Raw genomic sequence first — 20,148 nt, forward strand, 5'->3', positions numbered from 1 at the left:
GCTGGCCTGGACCACTTGGTCCCTGGCTCCGCGGGGCTGAGCGCTGCCTGCAGGGGCCCTGGGCACCCCAACTCCCGAGGCTGCCCGGGGTCCTCACTAGAAAACAGCCACCAGGCACCACGCAGGCTCTGTGCGGGGCCCATGGCTGGACACAGCGCGGGGGCCACGAAGGCGGGTGCCAGATGGGCGCCGCCCAGTCGGGATGGGCCCGGGAGCACGCCCGCAGCAGGCCCACCTTGCCCAGGAGGTCACTCTTCCCGTAGCCAAAGAGCATCAACGCGAAGTTGTGGTTGATGCCGTAGATGGTCCCATCGGGCAGCAGGGTGACGAGGCCGCTGATGGTGGAGAACACCCAGACGGACGCCGAGTAGCCGCCCTCGGGGCCCGGCTTCAGCTTCAGGCTCACGGGGAAGGTGCTGCCATCCCTGGCCCTCCCGACAGACCTCTGGATCCTGAGGCTCTGAGAGACGAGGGGTTGGGGGCCGAGACACTGCACGGGCTCGGGCTGCCCTGTCCTCCGGTCCCCAGGCCCCCGCCCCCGAGCACGCCCCATTTCGTCCTGTCCTCCGCAGCCCCAAATATAACCCAAGAAGCATGCTGCTCCAGCCGCCCCAGGACCCTCGCAGGTCCCAGGCTGCACCTCCCGGGACCCCCCCACCCACCCCTCACTCGCCGCCGCACGGCCTAACCACCGCACTGCCTCACACGGGACAGGCCGGGTTGGTCGGGGGCTCCTGGCTAGCTCAGACGCACGGGCACGGCCCAGAGCAGGGAGGGGGCCCGGGCTGCCGCGCCCCTCGCCCCCACCGGCGCAGGGCTCCTACCTGCGGGATGGGAGCACCAAGGGGCGGGAGCTGTGCCGAGGGAATGAGGTCGCTGAGGGGCCGCCCGACCAGCTCCTCCCCGCTGGCGTAGCCGTGCAGCACGGCAAAGACGCTGTCGCACTCTGTGATGGTGCCCTGTGGGGAGGCAAGGCCGCGGCCTCAGCTCCCGGGGAGCGGGGCACGCCCAGGCCAGCCACAGCCAGTCAGCCGGTCAGCAGCAGCCCTAGCTGGCAGGCGGGCCACGGAGGGAGGGCTCGCAGGGCGCAGGGGAGAGGCAGGAAGAAGGGGAGACGGCCAGGCAGGAGGGGAGACTGACGGGAAGGATGGGAGCACAGCAGGGAGGGAGGGGAGCATTGTGGGAAAGAAGGGACAGGAAGGGAGCACAAAGGGGAAGGAAGAGGCACAGCAGGGAGGGAGGGGAGCACAGTCAGGAAGGAGAGGAGCACAGAAGGGAAGGAGAGCACAGTCGGGAAGGAGGGGAGCACAGTCGGGAAGGAGGGGAGCACAGTCGGGAAGGAGGGGAGCAAGTCGGGAAGGGGGAGAGCACAAAGGGGAAGGAGAGCACAGAGGGAAGGGAGAGGAGCACAGTAGGCAGGGAGGGGAGCACAGCAGGGAGAAAGGGGAGCACCAAAGAAGGGGCAGGAAGGGGGCACAGAAGGGAAGGAGAGAAGCACAGTCAGGAAGAAGGGGAGCACAAAGGAGAGGAGCACAGCAGGGAGGATGGGGAGCACAGTGGGAAGGAGGGAAGCATAGGGGGGAGGGAAGCACAGCAGGGAGGATGGGGAATACAGGGGCAGGGGAGCACAGCAGGGAGGATGGGGAGCACAGGGGGAGGGGAGCACAGCAGGGAGGATGGTTAGCATGGGGGGATGGTTAGCATGGGGGGGTGGGGAGCACAGCGGGGAGGATGGGGAGCATGGGGGGGTGGGGAGCACAGCAGGGAGGATGGTTAGCACGGGGGGAGGATGGTTAGCACGGGGGGGGGGAGGATGGGGAGCACAGCGGGGAGGATGGGGAGCATAGTGGGGTGGTGGGGAGCTCAGCGGGTGGGACCTCCCATGCTCACGTCTCCCTGGAAGGCGACCCAGGCTGAGAGCCGCTCCACGGGCTCCAGCACGACGACGCAGCGCAGCCTCTGGGCCTCCTGCCTCAGTCGCTCCATCCACACTGACACTGGCACCTTCTCTCCTCCACGGCTCACCACATCCACCTGTGGTGCAGCGGCCCCGCGTCACATCCGGGGCCCGAGCGGGACTCGGCGGAGCACGGTCCTCCCCAGAGCAGATGCAGCAGAGCCAGGGGCTCGGCGCCGAGAGGGTCCCCGGAAGGCCTCACGCCCGGCCACCAGCTTGGGGACTGCCCGTCGCCGTCCCCCCTCACCCGCCTGCTCGCTCACCACGGTGCCGAAGGCCACGGCGGCCTGGCCGTCGGCCTCCACGTGCTCCTCGCTGAGGGCCCGCACCACCTCGCAGTCGGGCTTCAGGAAGAAGTGCGTGAGGCTCTGGCCGATGAGGCCGCGGCTGCTGTGTCCCAGGAGCCGGCAGGCCCTGTCATTGGCCACCAGGATCTGCGGGCAGGGGCGTGTCAGGGCCGGCCGCGGGCGCGGGCCCAGGCGCGAGGGCGAGACCCACCTCTGTGGTCTTGGCGTCCACGATGAAGATGGCCTTGTTGGGGTTGCACACAGGCGTCGGGAGCAGGGGCACGGGCCGGCCCAGGGACAGGCCCCGCAGCAGCGAGCAGCAGGACGTGCTGACGAAGGAGCCGGCCGAGTCCTCCTGCTCCCCTGCGGGCGCCGTGGGGCAGAGCGGGCGGGAGCCCAGGACGCTCGGGGCGGCCGCAGACAGGCAGTAGGAGTTCCACCGGTCTCCTGCGGTGAGGGCGGCCCTCAGCTGGGGTCAGCCCCCACCCTGTGCCCGGCCAGACAGGCCCACCGAGGAGCCGCCTTCCTCGCTCTGCCCCAGGAGCTCAGCCTGGCACGGAGGGAGACGGGCACCAGCCGCAGGCCCTCCCCTCACACCTGGACACTGCCCAGCCCCTCACTGTGCCTGGACACTGCCCAGCCCCTCACTGCGCCTGGACGCTGCCCCAGCCCCTCACTGCAGCCTGGACACTGCCCCAGCCCCTCACTGCGCCTGGACACTGCCCAGGCCCTCACTGCGCCTGGACGCTGCCCCAGCCCCTCACTGCGCCTGGACACTGCCCAGCCCCTCACTGTGCCTGGATGCTGCCCCAGCCCCTCACTGCACCTGGACACTGCCCAGCCCCTCACTGCGCCTGGACGCTGCCCCAGCGCCTCACTGCGCCTGGACACTGCCCAGCCCCTCACTGCGCCTGGACGCTGCCCAGCCCCTCACCGCGCCTGGACGCTGCCCAGCCCCTCACTGCGCCTGGACGCTGCCCCAGGCCCTCACTGCGCCTGGACGCTGCCCCAGCTCCTCAATGCAGCCTGGACACTGCCCAGCCCCTCACTGCGCCTGGACACTGCCCAGCCCCTCACTGCGCCTGGACGCTGCCCAGCCCCTCACTGCGCCTGGACGCTGCCCCAGCCCCTCACTGCGCCTGGACGCTGCCCAGCACCTCACTGCGCCTGGACGCTGCCCCAGCCCCTCACTGCGCCTGGACGCTGCCCAGCCCCTCACTGCGCCTGGACGCTGCCCAGCCCCTCACTGCGCCTGGACGCTGCCCCAGCCCCTCACCGCGCCTGGACACTGCCCAGCCCCTCACTGCGCCTGGACGCTGCCCAGCCCCTCACTGCGCCTGGACGCTGCCCCAGGCCCTCACTGGCTCGCACAAGGGCTGCAGCCTCAGGCCCCGCTCACTGTGAGGCCCCCCAGGTGCCCCCACCCCACTGCCCTGAGGGTCCCCGCCTCCCAGCACACGCCCACAGACGCCCCAGGAGGGGGCATGCAGCCCTGGGCTCCCCACCAAGACGTCCAGCCCTGCCTGACACTAAGCCTCGGTGGGTCCCGGCCGGCAGGGGCGGGGACAGGGCACCCACCTGAGAGCGTCATCCTGCTCTGGCACAGCCTGGACAGCCCATTCCTCCGGCTTGGGTGTCTGCGTGCCACCAGGAACTTGCTGGGCTCGGGCCCCGGCGTGGCCTCATCCGGGGCCGGCCGAGGGGGCCCTCCGTCCTCCATGGGCGCAGAGCAGAGCGTGGACACCTGCAGGACAGCGAAGCCAAGGGCAACTAGGCGCCGGGCGGCCGGGCCCGAGAGGGCCCAGGGGGAGTCTGCCCAGGGCCAGCAGTCCCACCAGCCACAGCCCAAGGAGAGCAAAGGTGCGAGTGCAGGGCCGCGCCACCCTCACACCAGCCGGCAATGAGCAGGGGACACCCCCAACCCCTCACCCCTGCAATGAGTAGGGGGACACCCTCACACCTTCACCCCTGCAATGAGCAGGGGACACCCTTACCCCCTCACCCCTGCAATGAGCGGAGGACACCGGCACACCCTCACCCCTGCAATGAGCGGGGGACACCGGCACACCCTCACCCCTGCAATTAGCAGACACCCTCACACCATCACCCCTGCAATGAGCAGGGGACACCCTCACCCCCTCACCTCTACAGTGAGCAGGGGACACCCTTACCCCCTTACCCCTGCAATGAGCGGGGGATACCAGGACACCCTCACCCCTGCAAGGACAGGGGACACCCTCACACCTTTACCCCGCCAATGAGCAGGGACACCAGGACACCCTTACACCAGCCTACTACAGGGCAGGGACACACCCCCACGCCAGCCTGCTACGGGGGGACACGCTCATACCCTCATACTTGCAATGAGCAGGGCACAGGGCCCTCACGCCAGCCTGCTACAGGAGCGGGGAGGCTGTGAGCAGCCTTTGCCAGGCATGAGCAGACTCACATATTCACACACACGCATGTAGACTCACACCGTGCACTCACGTAGACTGAAGACACATGTAAGCTCACACACAGAGATTTGAGCATATACACGTAGACCTGTTTGTAGATTCACATGCATGTAAGCTCACAAATGTGTAGACACACAATGTAGACTCACGGGGAGACCTGCACATGTGTAGACACAAGTAGATGCATGTGTAGGCTCACACATGTAAATTTACATGTATGTAGACACATATAGAATCACATCATGCACTCACAAGGAGATTCACATGTGCATGAACACATGCGTAGGTTCATATCTGTATATTCACATGTATGTAGACATGTGTAGTCTCACTTGCACTGACAGGAAGACTCATACATATACTCACATGTGTAGACTCACAGCATACATTCAGAGACTCACGTGTGTGTACACACACATACTCACACATGTAAGCCCACATGTGGACCCGAGCATGTAGATGCAGTGTGTGTGTGTGTGAGGCTCACACATGTGAATCTGAGCATGTAGATACAGTGTGTGTGTAGGCTCACACATGTGAATCTGAGCATGTCAATACAATGTGTGTGTAAGCTCACACATGTGGACCTGCACAAGTGTACACTTGTGTGTTGACTTGCATGCATGTAGATTCAATTACTGTACTGTTATATGTAGACTTGCATGCGTGCACTCACGTGTAAGCTCACATATATACACACATACTCATATGTGTATTCAAAGACCCCTGTGTGTGTAGACCCACTTCCACTTATGTACTTGCACACATGTGGACATGCACATGTGGGCTTACATGCAGGCTCGCACATAGGCTTGCATGCATGTGGGCTCACACAGAGTCACACATGTGTGGGTCCGCACACTTGTAGGGTCATGCGCATAGTACTCACACATGTGTGGACACAGATGTATGCCCATCATCCCACCTGCTGTCAACGTCCAGCAGGGGCCCGCGTGACAGGGCACTGCATCCGCCTGCAACCCAGAGCCCGCTGGATGCCGCTCATGTGTGACCACGGGTCTCTGCCCACCCAGAGCCCAGTTCTGCAGACACTTCCTACCTGGCTGCATTCCAGTCAGCACCAGGCGGGGTGCCTGGTGGTGCCGCCAACACCAGCTGGGGGGAGGCAGAGGGCGGGTGCCAGCCCTTCTTGCCACATTCCCCCAGCACGGCAAGGCCAAAGCCCCCACCTCCCGGGTGCAGAGCCTGGCCGTCAGCCCCTGCCACTGACCCACGCGCGTCCCCAGTGCTGACAGACTCAGCTCAGAAGTGACACCCCAAAGACGGAGGCAAAAACCAGGCCGCCGCCAGGAGGTAGGGGAGGGGCCGTCCGGGCCGGCCAGGGGACCCGCACCCTCAGAATCAGGGGCCTGCAGACACTGGAGGGGAGGAGGCACGCGATCGAGGGGTGCCCACGGGAAGAAAGGCAGCGCCTAGGGTGCACCACATGGACACAGCACGTGGACAGGGCAGAGAAGGACCCTCGCTACCGTCGAGCTGCCGTGGCCGAGCCCAACCCCACAGACGGGGCCAACGCCGGCAGCACACTCTGCAGACCCCTCCTCTGCACTCACTCCCCTCTGCACCCACCCCCCCCCCAGCACCCTCACCTCTGCACCCACCCTCCTCTCTACCCACCCCCCTCTCCAGCACCCTCCCCTCTGCACCCACCCCCCTCTGCACCCACCCCCCCTGCACCCACCCCCTCTCCAGCACCCTCCCCTCTGCACCCACCCCCTCTCCAGCACCCTCACCTCTGCACCCAACCCCTCTCTACCCACCCCTCTCTCCAGCACCCTCACCTCTGCACCCACCCCCCTGCACCCACCCCCTCTCCAGCACCCTCACCTCTGCACCCACCCCCTCTGCACCCACCCCCTCACCTCTGCACCCACCCCCTCTCTACCCACCCCCCCTCCAGCACTCTCACCTCTGTACCCACCCCCTCCAGCACCCTCACCTCTGCACCCAACCCCTCTGTACCCACCCCCTCTCCAGCACCCTCACCTCTGCACCCACCCCCTCTGCACTCACCCCCCAGCACCCTCACCTCTGCACCCACCCCCCTCTCTACCCACCCCCTCTCCAGCACCCTCACCTCTGCACCCACCCCCCTCTCTACCCACCCCCCTCCAGCACCCTCACCTCTGCACCCACCCCCCTCTGCACCCACCCCCCTCTCTACCCACCCCCCTCTCTACCCAGCCCCCTCTACAGCACCCTCACCCCTGCATCCACCCCCCTCTGTACCTACCCCCATCTGTACCCACCGCTCTCTGTACCCACCCCCCTCTGCACCCACCCTCTTCTGTACCCAACCCCCCCCCGCACCCACCCCCCTCTCTGTACACACACACCCCACCCTGCGGACCCCCACTTCCGCTCAGGCTGAGCGCCCACCGCCCAGGCCGGCCCACCCCTCCCGCAGTCTGGGGCAGGCGGGCTCTGCACTCACGCTGCCCACTGCAGGGGTGGGATGAGCTCGGGGTCTCGCTGCAGCTCGGGAAGGAGCCCCAGGCCCCACTCGGAATCACTGGGCAGCGAAGCCAGAGGGGAGAACCCACCCCCCACGCCGCCCTGCCTCGGCCCGGCTGGGGCCGCCCCTGGGCCTGGGCGTGAGCTGGCGGGGAGGGCGCGCCGGGCCGGGTGGCGCCCACACTCAGCTCCGGGGTCGGCTCTGTGCCGCGGGCGAGCTGCCACCCGCCTCCGGTGGGCTGCGGAGCCCCCTGAGCGCCGGCTCGGGCCGCCCCGAACCCGGAGCCTCACCTGGGTCCGAGCGGGCAGCCAGACGAGCTTTCCCGCCGCCGCCGAGGGGCCGCCCGGCCTCCCCCGCCGGCCAATGGCGGGGCCGCGCGCGCTGATTGACTGGCGCGGCGGCCAACCGCTGCGCGGGGGCGGGGCGGCGCCGACGGTTACCAAGGACGCACCGGGCGCGGCGAACGGCTCCGGGCGCGCGCGGGGACGCCGTTTCCCGGGCCCGCGGCTCTCGGAACCGGGCCCAGAGCCCGGACCGGGCTCAGAGCGTTACCGGCGCGTGGGCCGGGACGGCTCCGGGACGCGGGCTCGAGGCGCCCGGCGACACCGGGCAGCCCCCGGGCCTCGGGCCGCGCGGCGAGTTCGGGCCGCGGCCTCTGCTCCCGCCTCCGCCCTCCGGGCCGCGCCCTGGAGCACCTGCCCGAGGCCGGGCGGCGCGGGCGGCGCCTACAACTCCCATGAGGCGCCGGGGCCGCGCGGCGCGCGGGGGCGGGCCCGGGCCCGGCGCCGGCCTGCCATTGGCCGGCCCGCGGGGAGCGGGGCGCCGCGATTGGCCGAGCGGCCTGAGGCGACCGACTCCGGAAAGGGGAAGCGCGTCCAACATGGCGGCGGAGCAGGGCTCGGGCCAGCAACAGTCGCAGGAGATGATGGAGGGTGAGTGGCCGCCGCTGGCCGGCGTGGCCAGCAGGGCCCGAACCCGCGGCTCCGGCCGCGCCGCGCGACCTCCGGCCGCCCACAGCCGGCGCCGCGAGCCCGGCCGACCTGCGAGCTGGGGAAACTGAGGCACGGCCCGGGCCCTCGGTGCGCTGGACCTGTGCGGCCGGCCGGGGGTGGCCACGGGTGGGAGAGCGAATGCGCGTGTGACTGTGTGTCTGTGTGCCCCTGTGTGTGCCCGTGCGTGTGTCCGTGTGTGTATGTGTGTGTATGTGCTTATGAGTGCGCGTGTGACTGTGAGTGTGCGTGTGCGTGTGTCTGCGTGTGTGCGTGAGAATGTGAGTGCGCGTGAGTGTGTGTGCATGTGTATATGTGAGTGTGCGTGTGCATGCGTGTGTGAGTGTGTGTGACTGTGTGCATGTGTGTCTGTGTGTTCCTGTGTGTGTCTGTATGTATGCATGTGTCCATGCGTGTGTGACTGTGTGTCTGTTTGCTCCTGTGTGTGTGCGTGAGTGTGCGTGTGCACATTGTGTGCGTGAGAGTGTGTGCATGTGTGTGCGTGAGTGTGCGCATGTGTGTGCCTGAGTGTGTGCATGTGTGTGCGTGTGACTGTCTCAGTGTGTGCATGTGTGTGTCTGAATGTGTGTGTGCGTGTGTCTGTGTGCATGTGAGCTTGTGTCTGTGCCCCTGTGTGTGTCTGTGCGTGTGTGTGCATGTGTCTGAGTGTGTGTGCATGTGCATATGTGCATGTAAGTGTATGCTTGAGTGTGTGTCGTGTGTGCTTGAGTATGTGTGTGTGCATGTGTGAGTGTGTGTGTGCCTAAGTGAGTGCACATGTATGTGCACGTGTGTGCCTGAGTGTGCATGTGTGTACCTGTGTGTGCATTTGCGCATGTGTGTGAAAGTGTCTATTTGTGTGCTTGATTGTGTATGTGCGTGAGCATGTGTGTGCCCAAGTATGTACGTGTGTGTCTATGTACATATGTGTGCGTGTGTGTGCCTGAGAGTGTGTGTTTAAGTAAGTATGTGCATGGGTCTGTGTGTCTGGGGATGTCTGAGTGTACGTGAGTGTGTCAGAAGATGGGTGTGTGTCCTTGTGTGACTGTGTCCACAGGAGAGGTGTCTTCTGGGTGCTGGCGTGTGACTGTGCGTGTGCGTGTGGGGGCAGGGTGTCTTAAGTGTGTGTGTGTGTGTGTGAGAGCGTGAGTATTGGGGGTGTGGGGGGTGACTGTGTCTGGGGAGGGGTGTCTTGTGGGTGCCTAGAGGCTTGCGGCTCGGCTGCACCCCACACCTGAGCGCCCTGGGAGGGAACGAGACAAGGGAGTGACTGCGGCTGCTGTGCCTGGGACGGGCAGAAGAAAGAGCTGAGACGTTCAGGAGCCAAGGCTGAGGGCAAGGCAGAGTGCCAGTCTCTGGGGGGCGCCTGTGAGGTGCCGCCCCAGCACCCGCTGGGTGACTGGCAGCTCCAGAGCTCCCGCGGGGGCCTGCTCTGTCTCCTGCCCCTCCAGCGCCCCCGACCACCCTGACTCCGCTGCCCTCTGGCAGGCCCTGCCCGGTCCCCCTGGGCTAGCGGTAGAGGCCCAGGTTCCCCCGTGGCCGTCCCCTGGTACTGAGCCCTCGGCCCAGGTCCAGGTGCCTGTGCGCGCTGGGTGCTCCCCGGCGGGGATGGGTGACTGCAGGACTCCCACAGGGGAGCGTCCTCCTGCCCCTCCCAGCCTGCGTGGCCAGTGTGAGCAGGAAGAGCGTGCCAAGTGGCCTTGGCTGCTTCCAGCGTTGGGCAAGCAAGGAGGCACTGAGCTGTTTCCGTGGCGGAAACACGGGCTGTTTCTTAGAGCACCGTCCCCTCCTCCCTAGCACCCCTGCCTGCAGTCTGATGAGAGTCAGTCTCGATTTCTTTCAGAGCGTGGGCCTGTGAACTGGGCTGGTTTTCTTGGCCACGTGGAATAGTGGAGCATGGATGAAGGTACGTGGCAGCAGTCAGTGGTCAGGGGGACCCGGGCCCAAAGCTCCTGTGACCAGTGTCCCTGGGCTCCCGGCAGCTCCTCTGCGATCCCCCGAGAGCAGGAATCAGCTTCCACCCGAGGCTGGAGGCCAGTCTGCTCAGTGCTGAGTCCCCGCGGCCAATGCGGATGAGTCTCACTGCGCTGTGTTCAGTTGACAGGCGGATGGAGTCCGAGGAGTCTGGCGACGAGGAAGGGAAGAAGCAGAGCGGCATTCTCGTGGCAGAGCTCAGTGGACACAGCCTGAAGGACGGAGTGGGGCCAGGGGAGGAGGACCCAGAAGGTACCAGCCACGTGCACGCCCACACTCAGACTCACACTCAGACTCATGTGCACACTCATACACACGCACACACACACTCAGACTCACACACATGCACATTGAGATTTAGACTCAGACACGCGCACACTCACACATGCGCACACTCAGACTCAGACATATGCATACACTCATACTCACGTGCACACTCACACAAGCTATTCACACACATTCAAACTCAAACCGGCTCACACTCACACACACTCAGACTCAGACACACACACTTAGACTCACGCATGTGAACACACACATGTTCACACTCACACTCAGACTCATGTGCACACTCACATTCACACTCAGACTCATGTGCACACTCACACTCAGACTCACACACACATTCAGATTCACGCGCACTCAGACTCACACGCACACATTAACACTCAGACTCACATACTCTCAGACACACGTGCACAGACTCACACGTACATTCATACACGTGCACACTCATACCTGCACAGACTCAAACATGCACATACTTACACCCACACTCAGACTCTCATGCACTCAGACTCACACACACACCAACACCCACACACTCAAACTCATACAAATATTCACACACATTCAGACTCGCACACACATTCATACTCACACACTCAGATACACACACCCATACATACACACTCAGATTTATACATACACTCAGATTCACACACACACTCAAACTCGTATACACACACACAGCCTCACACACACAGGCACAGACACTCAGACTCACAATTACCCTCAGACTCGCGCACGCACACACACACACACACACACTCACCAATACCCGTACTCACCTCCAAACCAGTTCACACACTCTTGCACCCACACACACTCACACCTACCCACCAGTCACTGGACTCCCACCATCACACTCACAACCATCACACTCACCCACACTCACAGCTGCACTCAGTCTCGTTGGCTCCCACTATACTTGGGTGGATGTGGCCTCTGCAGCTTGCTCAGCTGCCCTTCCCCCCCACACCGCACACTTCCTGAGGTGCCTGCAGGCAGCCCAGACTGACCTGCTGCCCGTGTGCAGAGTAAGGCTGGGGGGACTGGGGCTGACCACTGTGCTTCTCTTCCCTTGGCCCCAAAGCCCCCGCCCAGCCTCGCTGTCCCCACTCCCCTCCTGATCTCCGGTGTCGGCACAGGCCTTCCCAGTGGGAAGCACCAGGGCCGCCTGCTGTAGTGCCCACACGAACCCGCTCCGAAGAGAAGGAGAGACGGCCATGCCCCCGGCCCTCCACCCACCAGCCGCCCAGCTATGGTGGTTTTGGGCTTAGAAAATCAACTTGTGCTGAAATGAAATGAGAGAAAGGAGATGAACGGATAGAAAAGTGTTCAAGACATTGTTAGGTGAAAAAAAAAAAAAACACAACGAATTTCCAGGCAAGCACGTATGTTAAAATCTTACCTTTTTTTTCATGTGGGGGCCACCCCTAGCAGTGCTCAGGGGTCACTCCTGACTCTGCGCCCAGGAATCACTCCTGCGGTCCTTGGGGGGCCATAAGAGGATAGAACCTGGGTCAGCTGTAGCGAGGCAAACACCCCACCTGCTCTAGCACTCCGGCCCTTTCCAGTTTTTGAGTCACATAGTTTTACTTGAGAGCGAAAATAGGCCAAACTATTAAACTATTAGCAGGAGATTTTTTTTTTTTTGTCACACCCAGCGATGTTCAGGAATTACTCCTGGCTCTGCGCTCAGGAGTTACTCCTGACAGTGCTTGGAGGACCATATGGGATGTCGGGGATCGAACCCGGGTCGGCCACGTGCCAGGCAAATGCCCTTTCCGCTGTGCTAACGCTCCGGCCCCAGCAGAGGATCTCGTGGAACAGTTTTCCAGACTTCTAGCCCGTGGCTTAGCGTTAGTAAACACGCCTGATTGGGCCAGGGCGAGGGCGCAGTGGGAAGGCCATCTGCCTGCACCCAGCTGGTTTTTTCCCTAGTGCCAGCTTCACATGGTGCCCGAGCCGGCCTGAGTCACACTGGAACTTGGAGCCAGGAGTCAGCCCCAGGCACCGCCGGTGTGGCCTAAGAGACAGCAGAATTATACATTATTCCAATAATAAGATCAAGTTAATCAAAGTAATTTCTAGAGTCACAGCTTGCTCCCCACACCAGCAAAGATTAGTAACCATAGCAACAACCTATTCTAAGGGAGAGGGGGCAGCGCCAGCTCTGGAGCCTGCCACGGGAAGGTTGTGGGCGGGCAGGTGCCTGGCAGGTGATTGGGGGCCTCAGGCCGCCCCGCCCCTGGCGAGACTCACCGAGGCCTCCCTGGGTCCGCCTCTGGTGGGATTCTAACTGGCGACAAGGTGCCCTGGGGGGCAGCTTCCTTCTGCCCCAGCCCCTCCTGCTTCCTCCCCTGCTGCAGCCTGGGCACCCCGGGCGCCTCGTGTGGGCCTGTGGGCTGAGGCCTGTACCGCATGGATCACAGACCCCTCCAGGCCTGAGCGCAGTCCCAAGGGGCCTGGGCGGCCCGGAGGGGCTCAGGGGTACCAGGGGCTGGAGGGAGGGACTCGGGTTTATCCATTGGCTTTGCCCAACTGCTGCTCACCTCCCACTGGCTGGTCCCTCGCACCCTGGGGAGACACTGCGTCCTTCTAGCAGCCCCTGCTGAAGCCTTGGCGAGGCCCGGTGCGGCCCCCGCCCCACTCTTGAGCACTCACCGAGGCCCCGTGTCCGGGTCAGGCCCACCGTGCAGGCAGGAACCCGGAGTGGGGGCTTCTCCGGGAGCAGTGCCCGTGGCAACAGGCTTGGAGAGCGCGAGCGTGTGGTGCCCCCGTGCGGGGGCTGGCCGTGCCAGCTGTGGGGGAGAGGCAGCCGGGCACAGGGGGTGCTGGGTGGACCCCCCACCCCCTTCGGCTCAGTGCTGGCTATTCTCAGACTCCTCACGAGAAGGCACGTCTCCAAGCCCCGATGCTCCCGCCAGACCTGCCCGGGCTCAGGGCCTGACAGGGGGGACTCGCAGGGTCGGCCGGCGGGGAGCCGGGGACACTCTGGGCGAGTGCAGTGTGAGGCCACTGAGTCCTCTGCCGGCCGCCCGCTCACACCAGCCAGGGTGGGCCGAGCCCCGCCCCGAGCCCTGCCCCTCTGCAGGGACTTGCCTGGAACCGGGGCTTTGAGTGGCTTTTCTGGTCCTCCTTTTCCAGGGCAGGAGCTGCCAGTGGACATGGAGACCATTAGCCTGGACAAAGATGCCGAGGTGAGGCCCCCACAGCCGCTGGCAGTGAGCACGGGCCCCGCTGGGTATGTGCGCCAGGCTGGGCCCATGGGGGTCCAGCCGACCATGCCCACACCAGCCTCAGCGCAGTCTGTCCCTGGGCCCAACCCCCACGCGGGTGCAGACAGATCGGGACGTCTCGGGCCCCAGGGGCGTCCGCCCCAAGGCCCTGCACCTGGGCTGGGACGAGGACTCTGCCCCCAGTGGGGCTTGGTGGGCCGGGACAAGGGCCAGGCCCCGGGCTCCGTGCGGCTCAGCGGTCCTCTCCCTCTCCCAGGACGTGGACCTGAATCACTACCGCATCGGCAGGATCGAAGGGTTTGAGGTGCTGAAGAAGGTCAAGGTGAGCAGCCCCCGCCAGCAGCCCGGCCCCGCGGCGCTGCCTTCATGGCCCCCGGTCTTGGGCCGCACCGGGCAACGTGGACCCACTGCTGTCCCGGGGCCCGCCGTCCTCCACCCCCAAGCCACTGGGAGGCAGGAAGCGGCTGCTGGCAGGGCCACCCGCAGACCCCTCCTCGGCCCGCACCCCCCCCCCCGCCCCTGTGGCTCTGAGGGTGCCCTGTCCCCCGCAGACGCTCTGCCTCCGCCAGAATCTCATCAAGTGCATCGAGAACCTGGAGGAGCTGCAGAGCCTCCGGGAGCTGGACCTTTACGACAACCAGATCAGGAAGATGGAGAACCTGGAGGCGCTGACGGAGCTGGAGTGAGTCCTGCCGGGGCCCACCCCTCTCGGGACCCCCGCCCGGCTGCTGCCCCAGCCAGTCGGCGGGTTAGAGAGCAAAGGCTGTCCTTGTTCCTAGGATTCTAGATATTTCTTTTAACCTGCTAAGAAACATTGAAGGGCTGGACAAGCTGACGCGGCTGAAGAAACTCTTCCTGGTCAACAACAAGATCACGAAGATCGAGAACATCAGCAGCCTGCAGCAGCTGCAGATGCTGGAGCTGGGCTCCAACCGCATCCGGGTAGGTGCCCCCGTGGGCACCGGCCTGTGCTGCCCTCCCTGTGCTGACCCCACACTGACCTGTGCTGACCCCACGCTGTCCCCCACCCTGACCCCACACTATCCCCGTGTTGACCCCCACACTGTCCCTGTGCTGACCCCCACCCTGACCCCACACTGTCCCCCACCCTGACCCCACACTGTCCCCGTGCTGACCCCCACCCTGACCCCACACTGTCCCCACTCTGACCCCATGCTGTCCCCACCCTGACCCCACGCTGTCCCCACCCTGACCCCACGCTATCCCCACCCTGACCCCACACTGTCCCCCACCCTGACCCCACACTGTCCCCACCCTGACCCCACACTGTCCCTGTGCTGACCCCCACCCTGACCCCACGCTGACCTGCTGATCTGCACTGACCCTGCCCTGTCCCCACATTGACCCCACTGACCGGTGCAGACCCCACACTGTCCCCATGCTGACCCTGGGCCCTCCGTCAGCACCAAGGCTGAGGGCAGCCTCCTGGGACTGTCCCGCTCACCACAGCCACCGCAGCTGTGCGGCCGGGGCTCGCCTCAGCCTGTGGGCGGAAGTGGTCGGCCAGCTGCCCCCACGGAGCCCGGTCTCTGCCCGACCCCTCCCGGGCCAGCCTGGCTGCTGGGGCTGACTCCTGACCGCACCTTCCCCCCTTCGTGCTGTGCACACACACACAGCACACGCGTGCATATGCACACGCGTCCACACCCACACACACAGGCACACATACAAACATACATGCACACGCACACATGCACATGTGTGTACACACAAGCGCACATACAAATACATGTGCACACACGCACACGCATAAGCACACACACAGCACCACCGCCTTTCCCCCAGCCACCCTCCAACACTCCGTTCTTCCACAGGCGATTGAAAACATTGATGCGCTGACCAACCTGGAGAGCTTGTTTTTGGGGAAAAACAAGATCACGAAACTCCAAAATCTAGATGCGCTCACCAACCTGACAGTCCTCAGCATGCAGGTACAGCCGCGCCGGCCCGACCCCTGACCCCTGACCCCTGGCGCCAGTCTTCGCCAGACCCTGGCCTCACTGTTCTCTTAGCTGCTCACATCCGTGTTACTGGTGTGCTGCCCTGGCACGCGTCCAGAGTCTCTTTTCTCGTCTTTCCCCCTGACCTTTGTGTCCCAGCTGGCCGTGTTTATTGGGGCTCTCCTCTGCACAGTGCTCGCGGGAACACGTGGTGTTGGGAGTTGCCCCGAGAGCCCCTCCCAGCCGCCCGGGCCCACCCTTCAAGGACGTCTCCTAGTCTTTGCTGAGGCTCCTCCCTGGACGCCCCTTCCCCAGACGCATTGCTCTGGCCCGGTGCCATCCTGCAGGGCCCAGGCCCTGGGGAGCCGTCCTCCCCGAGTGCCCAGAGCAGGGCAGGGCGCAGGATGGGGCTGGCTCGGGGACGCCTGGCAGCACGGGGAAGCTGCTGCGTGCAGCCTCTGCCCTGGGCGGAGCCCCGCGGGGGTCTGAAGGCGGGGGCCTCGCCTCCCGCACCTCACCCGCCCTGGACTCTCTGCACAGAGCAACCGGCTGACCAAGATCGAGGGGCTCCAGAGCCTGGTGAACCTGCGGGAGCTGTACCTCAGCCACAACGGCATCGAGGTCATCGAGGGCCTGGAGAACAACGTGAGCCCCCGGGTGGGCGGGCGGGAGACTCCGTGTGGGCGGGCCCCCTGCACCAGGCCGGCAGACATGAGCACGGATCCCGGGAAACGGCGTTCACTGAGCTCACGCAGCCTCGGCTGGGGTGGGGAGTGTCTCCAGGCCCCTACTCTGACCCCCCCCCCACACACACACACACAGTGAAGCACGTGCACTCACACTCCCTCACACCTACACATATGAACACAGCATGTACTCTCTCCCACACAGACATGCTCTCACACACACACATGTCCATATACTCACACGTATACAGTCATGAGCCCCCCACACACATACACCCTCACATGTGCCCATACACATACCCTCAAATGTCCCCACTCACACGCCCATGCAAACATGCCCAGACACGCACACACTCACATGCCAACATACTCCCGTACACATACACTCACATACGCACACATAAGCACACATACAGGCACTCATTCACACACTCCTGTACCAACACAAAGTCACACTCCTGCGCACGTAAGCACACACGCTCCCCTACACATATGTACTCCCCCACGACTGCAGTGTCGTCTGGGGCGCGAGTGATCTTCCCGTCCTGTCCCCTCCCTCTCTCTCCCTGCGTCTGAGGGACCCGGAGTGCGAGCCCCCTCCCGGGGAAACCGGAAGTTAGCATGCTGGGCCTTTGTGCAGGGCTGGCCGGGGCGAGGGCTGTTCCCGCCCACGGCCTGGCGGTGCCCCGACTCCCGTGGGCTCTCTGGGGGGTGGTTGGCCGTCGGTGCTCAGACACGGGCGCGGGAGTTTGCAGTTTGCACTTTGTTTTACTGAGATGCCGCACCTTGTGGGTTAGGGGTCAGAGCCCAGGCGCCTGCAGATGGGCCGGGGTCTCCTCGTAGGAGAGGGCAGAGATGGAGCTGGGAGGGCCTCGCCCACCGGCTGGCGGGGCTCCAAGAACCTGCTCCCAGAGCAGATGGGCAGACGGCGCGCAGGGCCCAGGGCTGCCCGTGCTAGTCTCCAACCTGCCCGGGCCCCCGTGGACTCGCGCTGCTGGGCTGCGCGTCTCTCTGGTTAGAGGGCCCCCCATTAGCACGCGGGTCACGCTGTGTCCGGCGCAAACCATCCAGAGACACCTTCATTGTCCTAGTTTACATTTTACTGATTGATTTGAGGGGGAGGGCTCACTCCCGGCTCAGTGCTCAGGGCTAACTCCTGGCAGTGCTCGGGGGCCGCTTGGGGTTCAGAGGTCGAGCCCAGCGCCCTGCCCTGTACTCTCGCTCCTGCTCCTTGTTTCAGAACAAACTCACGATGCTGGACATCGCGGCAAACAGGATCAAGAAGATCGAGAATATCGGCCACCTGACGGAGCTGCAGGAGTTCTGGGTGAGTGGCCGGGCCAGGCGGGGGCGGGGGGAGCTGGAGTGGACGCTCGGGTAGGGCCCCAGCAGGAGTTTGCAGGCAGCTTCCCAGCCTCCGGTTCCTCCTGGAAGTCGTGAAGGGCAGTGCGTGGGACGCGGGGTGCCGAGGTCCAGGGGCGGGAGGGCGCCCGCACAGAGGTTTCCAGCCCCAGACTGTACAGGTCCAGCCGCTGCCCTGGGAAGCAGCAGGGGCTCTGAGGGACCGGGCATCTTCCTGCTCTGCCCAGCACTTCGAACAGGAGAATCAGAGACCCCAGTCTAGGAGACGGCTCGGCGGGAGGCCCAGGGGGACACAGCACCACGGGCGTGATGGCCACTGCCTGCCCACCAGAGGGCACCTGTGCTGAGACCCTCCTGGGACCCTGCCCGTCCGCAGGCACCCTGGGGCGAGCCCCAAGCTCTCCCAGCCAGGGCTTCATTCCTGTTTGCTTCTTGGTTTGGGGACCACATGAGGTGCCAGGTTGCACCGGGTCAGCCACACGCCAGGCAGGAGGCAGCCAGGCTCAGGCGTGGTAGCCTGGGGCCCCGGGATGTTTCCCGAGGACCCCGTGCCTGCTCCCCTAAAGCAGCTGAAGGCCGGGCCAGGGTGACGGCACGACAGAGCGGGTGTCACTCACCAGGAGTGAGCCCTGAGCATTGCTGGGTGTGGCCCAGAAAGGAAGGAAGGGGCAGCACCCGCTGGCCAGCGGGCGAGCTGGGCACCCTGAGAAGTTGGGCCTGAGAGAGACGCAGGGCAGGTCCCCGGGTGGGTCCTGTGAGCTCACACTGGACGTCCTGCCCCTGCCGTGGTGCCAGCAGTCACCGACCAGGCTGAGAAGGGAGCCCTCTGGGGCTCCCCAGGCCACCCACGGTCACTGCACGGTCTCGAGCACTGGTCAGTTGGCCACGAAGTCTACCCCGACCACGTGGCCACAGGCTCAGAAGTCAGAGACCCGTCAGGACAGTCTGTGCCGCGGCTCCCTGGCCCCGGGGTGGCCGCAGAGCCCAGTAGGGGCGGGACACACTGTCCAGCTCCGTGACTCGTCTCTGTTCTCCGGCAGACAGCTGGCCACGTGGGCGGCAGAGTCCACCCTGTGTGCTGCCTATGGCCCAGCTGTTGGGGGCTTCGTGGGAAGGTGGACATGGACGGCCCGGGCGAAGGCGGGTGCGGGACAGTGACACGGCCCGTGGCCGGCGCCTGCTCACGCGGCTCTCTTCTCAGATGAATGACAACCTCCTGGAGAGCTGGAGCGACCTGGACGAGCTGAAGGGGGCGCGCGGCCTGGAGACCGTGTACCTGGAGCGCAACCCCCTGCAGAAGGACCCCCAGTACCGCCGCAAGGTCATGCTGGCGCTGCCCACCGTGCGGCAGATCGACGCCACCTTCGTCAGGTTCTGAGTGCGCCCTCGCCCGCTCCCTCTCCAGAGAACTGCCCGGCCTCGGGCCCCCGCCCGCCCGGGCTCCTGGCTGGCTGGCCACTCTCAACCGTCACAAATCCACTGCAATAAAGGCACTGAGTGACCCTGCGTGTGTGGGCCCCTCAGCGCCCTGGTCTCCGGCAGCCTGGCCTGGCCGGCTTGCCACACACTGCCCCGTGTCCGCTGCTGTGAGCACTCAGGGGTGGTGGGGGGCTGCTGGGGGCACCGGCCAAGACTCCCGACTCAGCACATCCTGCTCCTTGGTAGAACCGAGACGATGAGAAAGTAAGAGCCGTGGGAAGGGCGTCGCCTGCCAGCCCGCCCGCCCCGGGAGCAGCCACGGGCCTCAGACTGACCAGAGGCCTCTGGCAGTGGAGCCCGCTCTGGTGTCCCTGCAGCACACCACGGACGCCAGCCCGGTGCGGGCACTCACCACCTTGGCCACCCCCGGCCATGGCGATCTGCGCGGAGGTGAGGCGGAGTGCCCCTGCGGCCCTGAGCTGGAGCAGCTGCAAGTGCCTGGCAGGGTCCCATCTCACCAGGAGCCACCGTGGGGGCACGAGTCTGCAGGGGGAGTCAGGTGGGGCACACAGCCGACACCTCCTCGCACTGGGTTCCCCTCCTCTGTCCCGTCCCCATGGCCCCCTCCTTTATGAGCCCTGGCTTTGTGTCCCAAGCCTGTGGATGTGCACTCGGGTGCACACGCACACACGCACGGCACGGCCCAGTCCTCACCCTGCAGTGCGCACGCGTGTACACACGTGCGCGGCCCAGTCCTCACCCTGCAGCACACATGCGCACACTCTCCCAGCCCTTTCCCTGCAGTGCTGTCACCCGTCCCCACCCCGGGTCTGCGGTTGGGCGGGGCCAGGAGGGGCCGACCACCAAGGCTGCGGAGGCTCTGTGGCGCCCCCTGGAGCCCCCAGAGCTGGGGCTCCCAGCTTCCCACTGCTGTCCCTCCTGGGCACAAGGCACGCTGTTCTAGCGCAGTCTGGGCGAGCCCAGCGGCACCCCACCCTCTCTGGGCACTGCCAGGCAGCTCTGCCTCGTGCAGCCGCAGCTGTGAGAAGCCTTC

At 65.0% G+C, this 20,148-nt stretch overlaps 2 protein-coding genes across 4 annotated transcripts in view; one reads left to right on the plus strand and one right to left on the minus strand.

Annotated features, from left to right (window-relative positions):
• Nucleotides 1-7,979, minus strand: part of PASK (PAS domain containing serine/threonine kinase) — a 26,163-nt gene extending 18,184 nt beyond the window's left edge. Inside the window, exons 1-7 of one of the 2 annotated variants that reach the window (XM_055122097.1) lie at nucleotides 7,470-7,977; nucleotides 3,823-3,988; nucleotides 2,456-2,691; nucleotides 2,221-2,391; nucleotides 1,891-2,034; nucleotides 825-959; nucleotides 236-460 (exon numbers count right to left, since the gene is read on the minus strand). In XM_055122097.1, coding sequence (XP_054978072.1) covers nucleotides 236-460; nucleotides 825-959; nucleotides 1,891-2,034; nucleotides 2,221-2,391; nucleotides 2,456-2,691; nucleotides 3,823-3,964 — 1,053 coding nt within the window. In that variant the 5' untranslated portion in view covers nucleotides 3,965-3,988; nucleotides 7,470-7,977. Of the gene's footprint in view, nucleotides 1-235; nucleotides 461-824; nucleotides 960-1,890; nucleotides 2,035-2,220; nucleotides 2,392-2,455; nucleotides 2,692-3,822; nucleotides 3,989-7,469 lie in introns of both variants that reach the window. The other variant, XM_055122098.1, reaches the window with a different exon arrangement.
• Nucleotides 7,962-19,181, plus strand: PPP1R7 (protein phosphatase 1 regulatory subunit 7). Of its 2 annotated transcripts, XM_055122100.1 has the most exons (11): nucleotides 8,024-8,111; nucleotides 10,012-10,074; nucleotides 10,266-10,394; nucleotides 13,575-13,627; nucleotides 13,923-13,988; nucleotides 14,218-14,348; nucleotides 14,446-14,608; nucleotides 15,502-15,618; nucleotides 16,168-16,272; nucleotides 17,554-17,640; nucleotides 18,877-19,181. In XM_055122100.1, the coding sequence occupies exons 2-11, from the start codon at nucleotides 10,065-10,067 to the stop codon at nucleotides 19,051-19,053; spliced, it is 1,038 nt and encodes a 345-aa protein (XP_054978075.1). In that variant the 5' UTR covers nucleotides 8,024-8,111; nucleotides 10,012-10,064; the 3' UTR covers nucleotides 19,054-19,181. The 2 variants fall into 2 exon arrangements, with proteins under 2 accessions (XP_054978074.1, XP_054978075.1); XM_055122099.1 differs by lacking the exon at nucleotides 10,012-10,074 and having other exon boundaries at nucleotides 7,962-8,111.
• Nucleotides 19,182-20,148: the final 967 nt, after the last annotated feature.

Source organism: Sorex araneus, chromosome X (genome assembly GCF_027595985.1).
Source record: "Sorex araneus isolate mSorAra2 chromosome X, mSorAra2.pri, whole genome shotgun sequence".
In the NCBI taxonomy this organism is placed as follows: domain Eukaryota; kingdom Metazoa; phylum Chordata; class Mammalia; order Eulipotyphla; family Soricidae; genus Sorex; species Sorex araneus.

Excerpts from the sequence above, each read along its gene's own strand:
- PPP1R7 (XM_055122099.1), top strand. The coding sequence starts at position 8,060 with ATGGCGGCGGAGCAGGGCTCGGGCCAGCAACAGTCGCAGGAGATGATG. Across the intron at positions 13,628-13,922 it reads GCCTGGACAAAGATGCCGAG|GACGTGGACCTGAATCACTA; the intron begins GTGAGGCCCCCA and ends TCCCTCTCCCAG. Across the intron at positions 17,641-18,876 it reads CGGAGCTGCAGGAGTTCTGG|ATGAATGACAACCTCCTGGA; the intron begins GTGAGTGGCCGG and ends CTCTCTTCTCAG.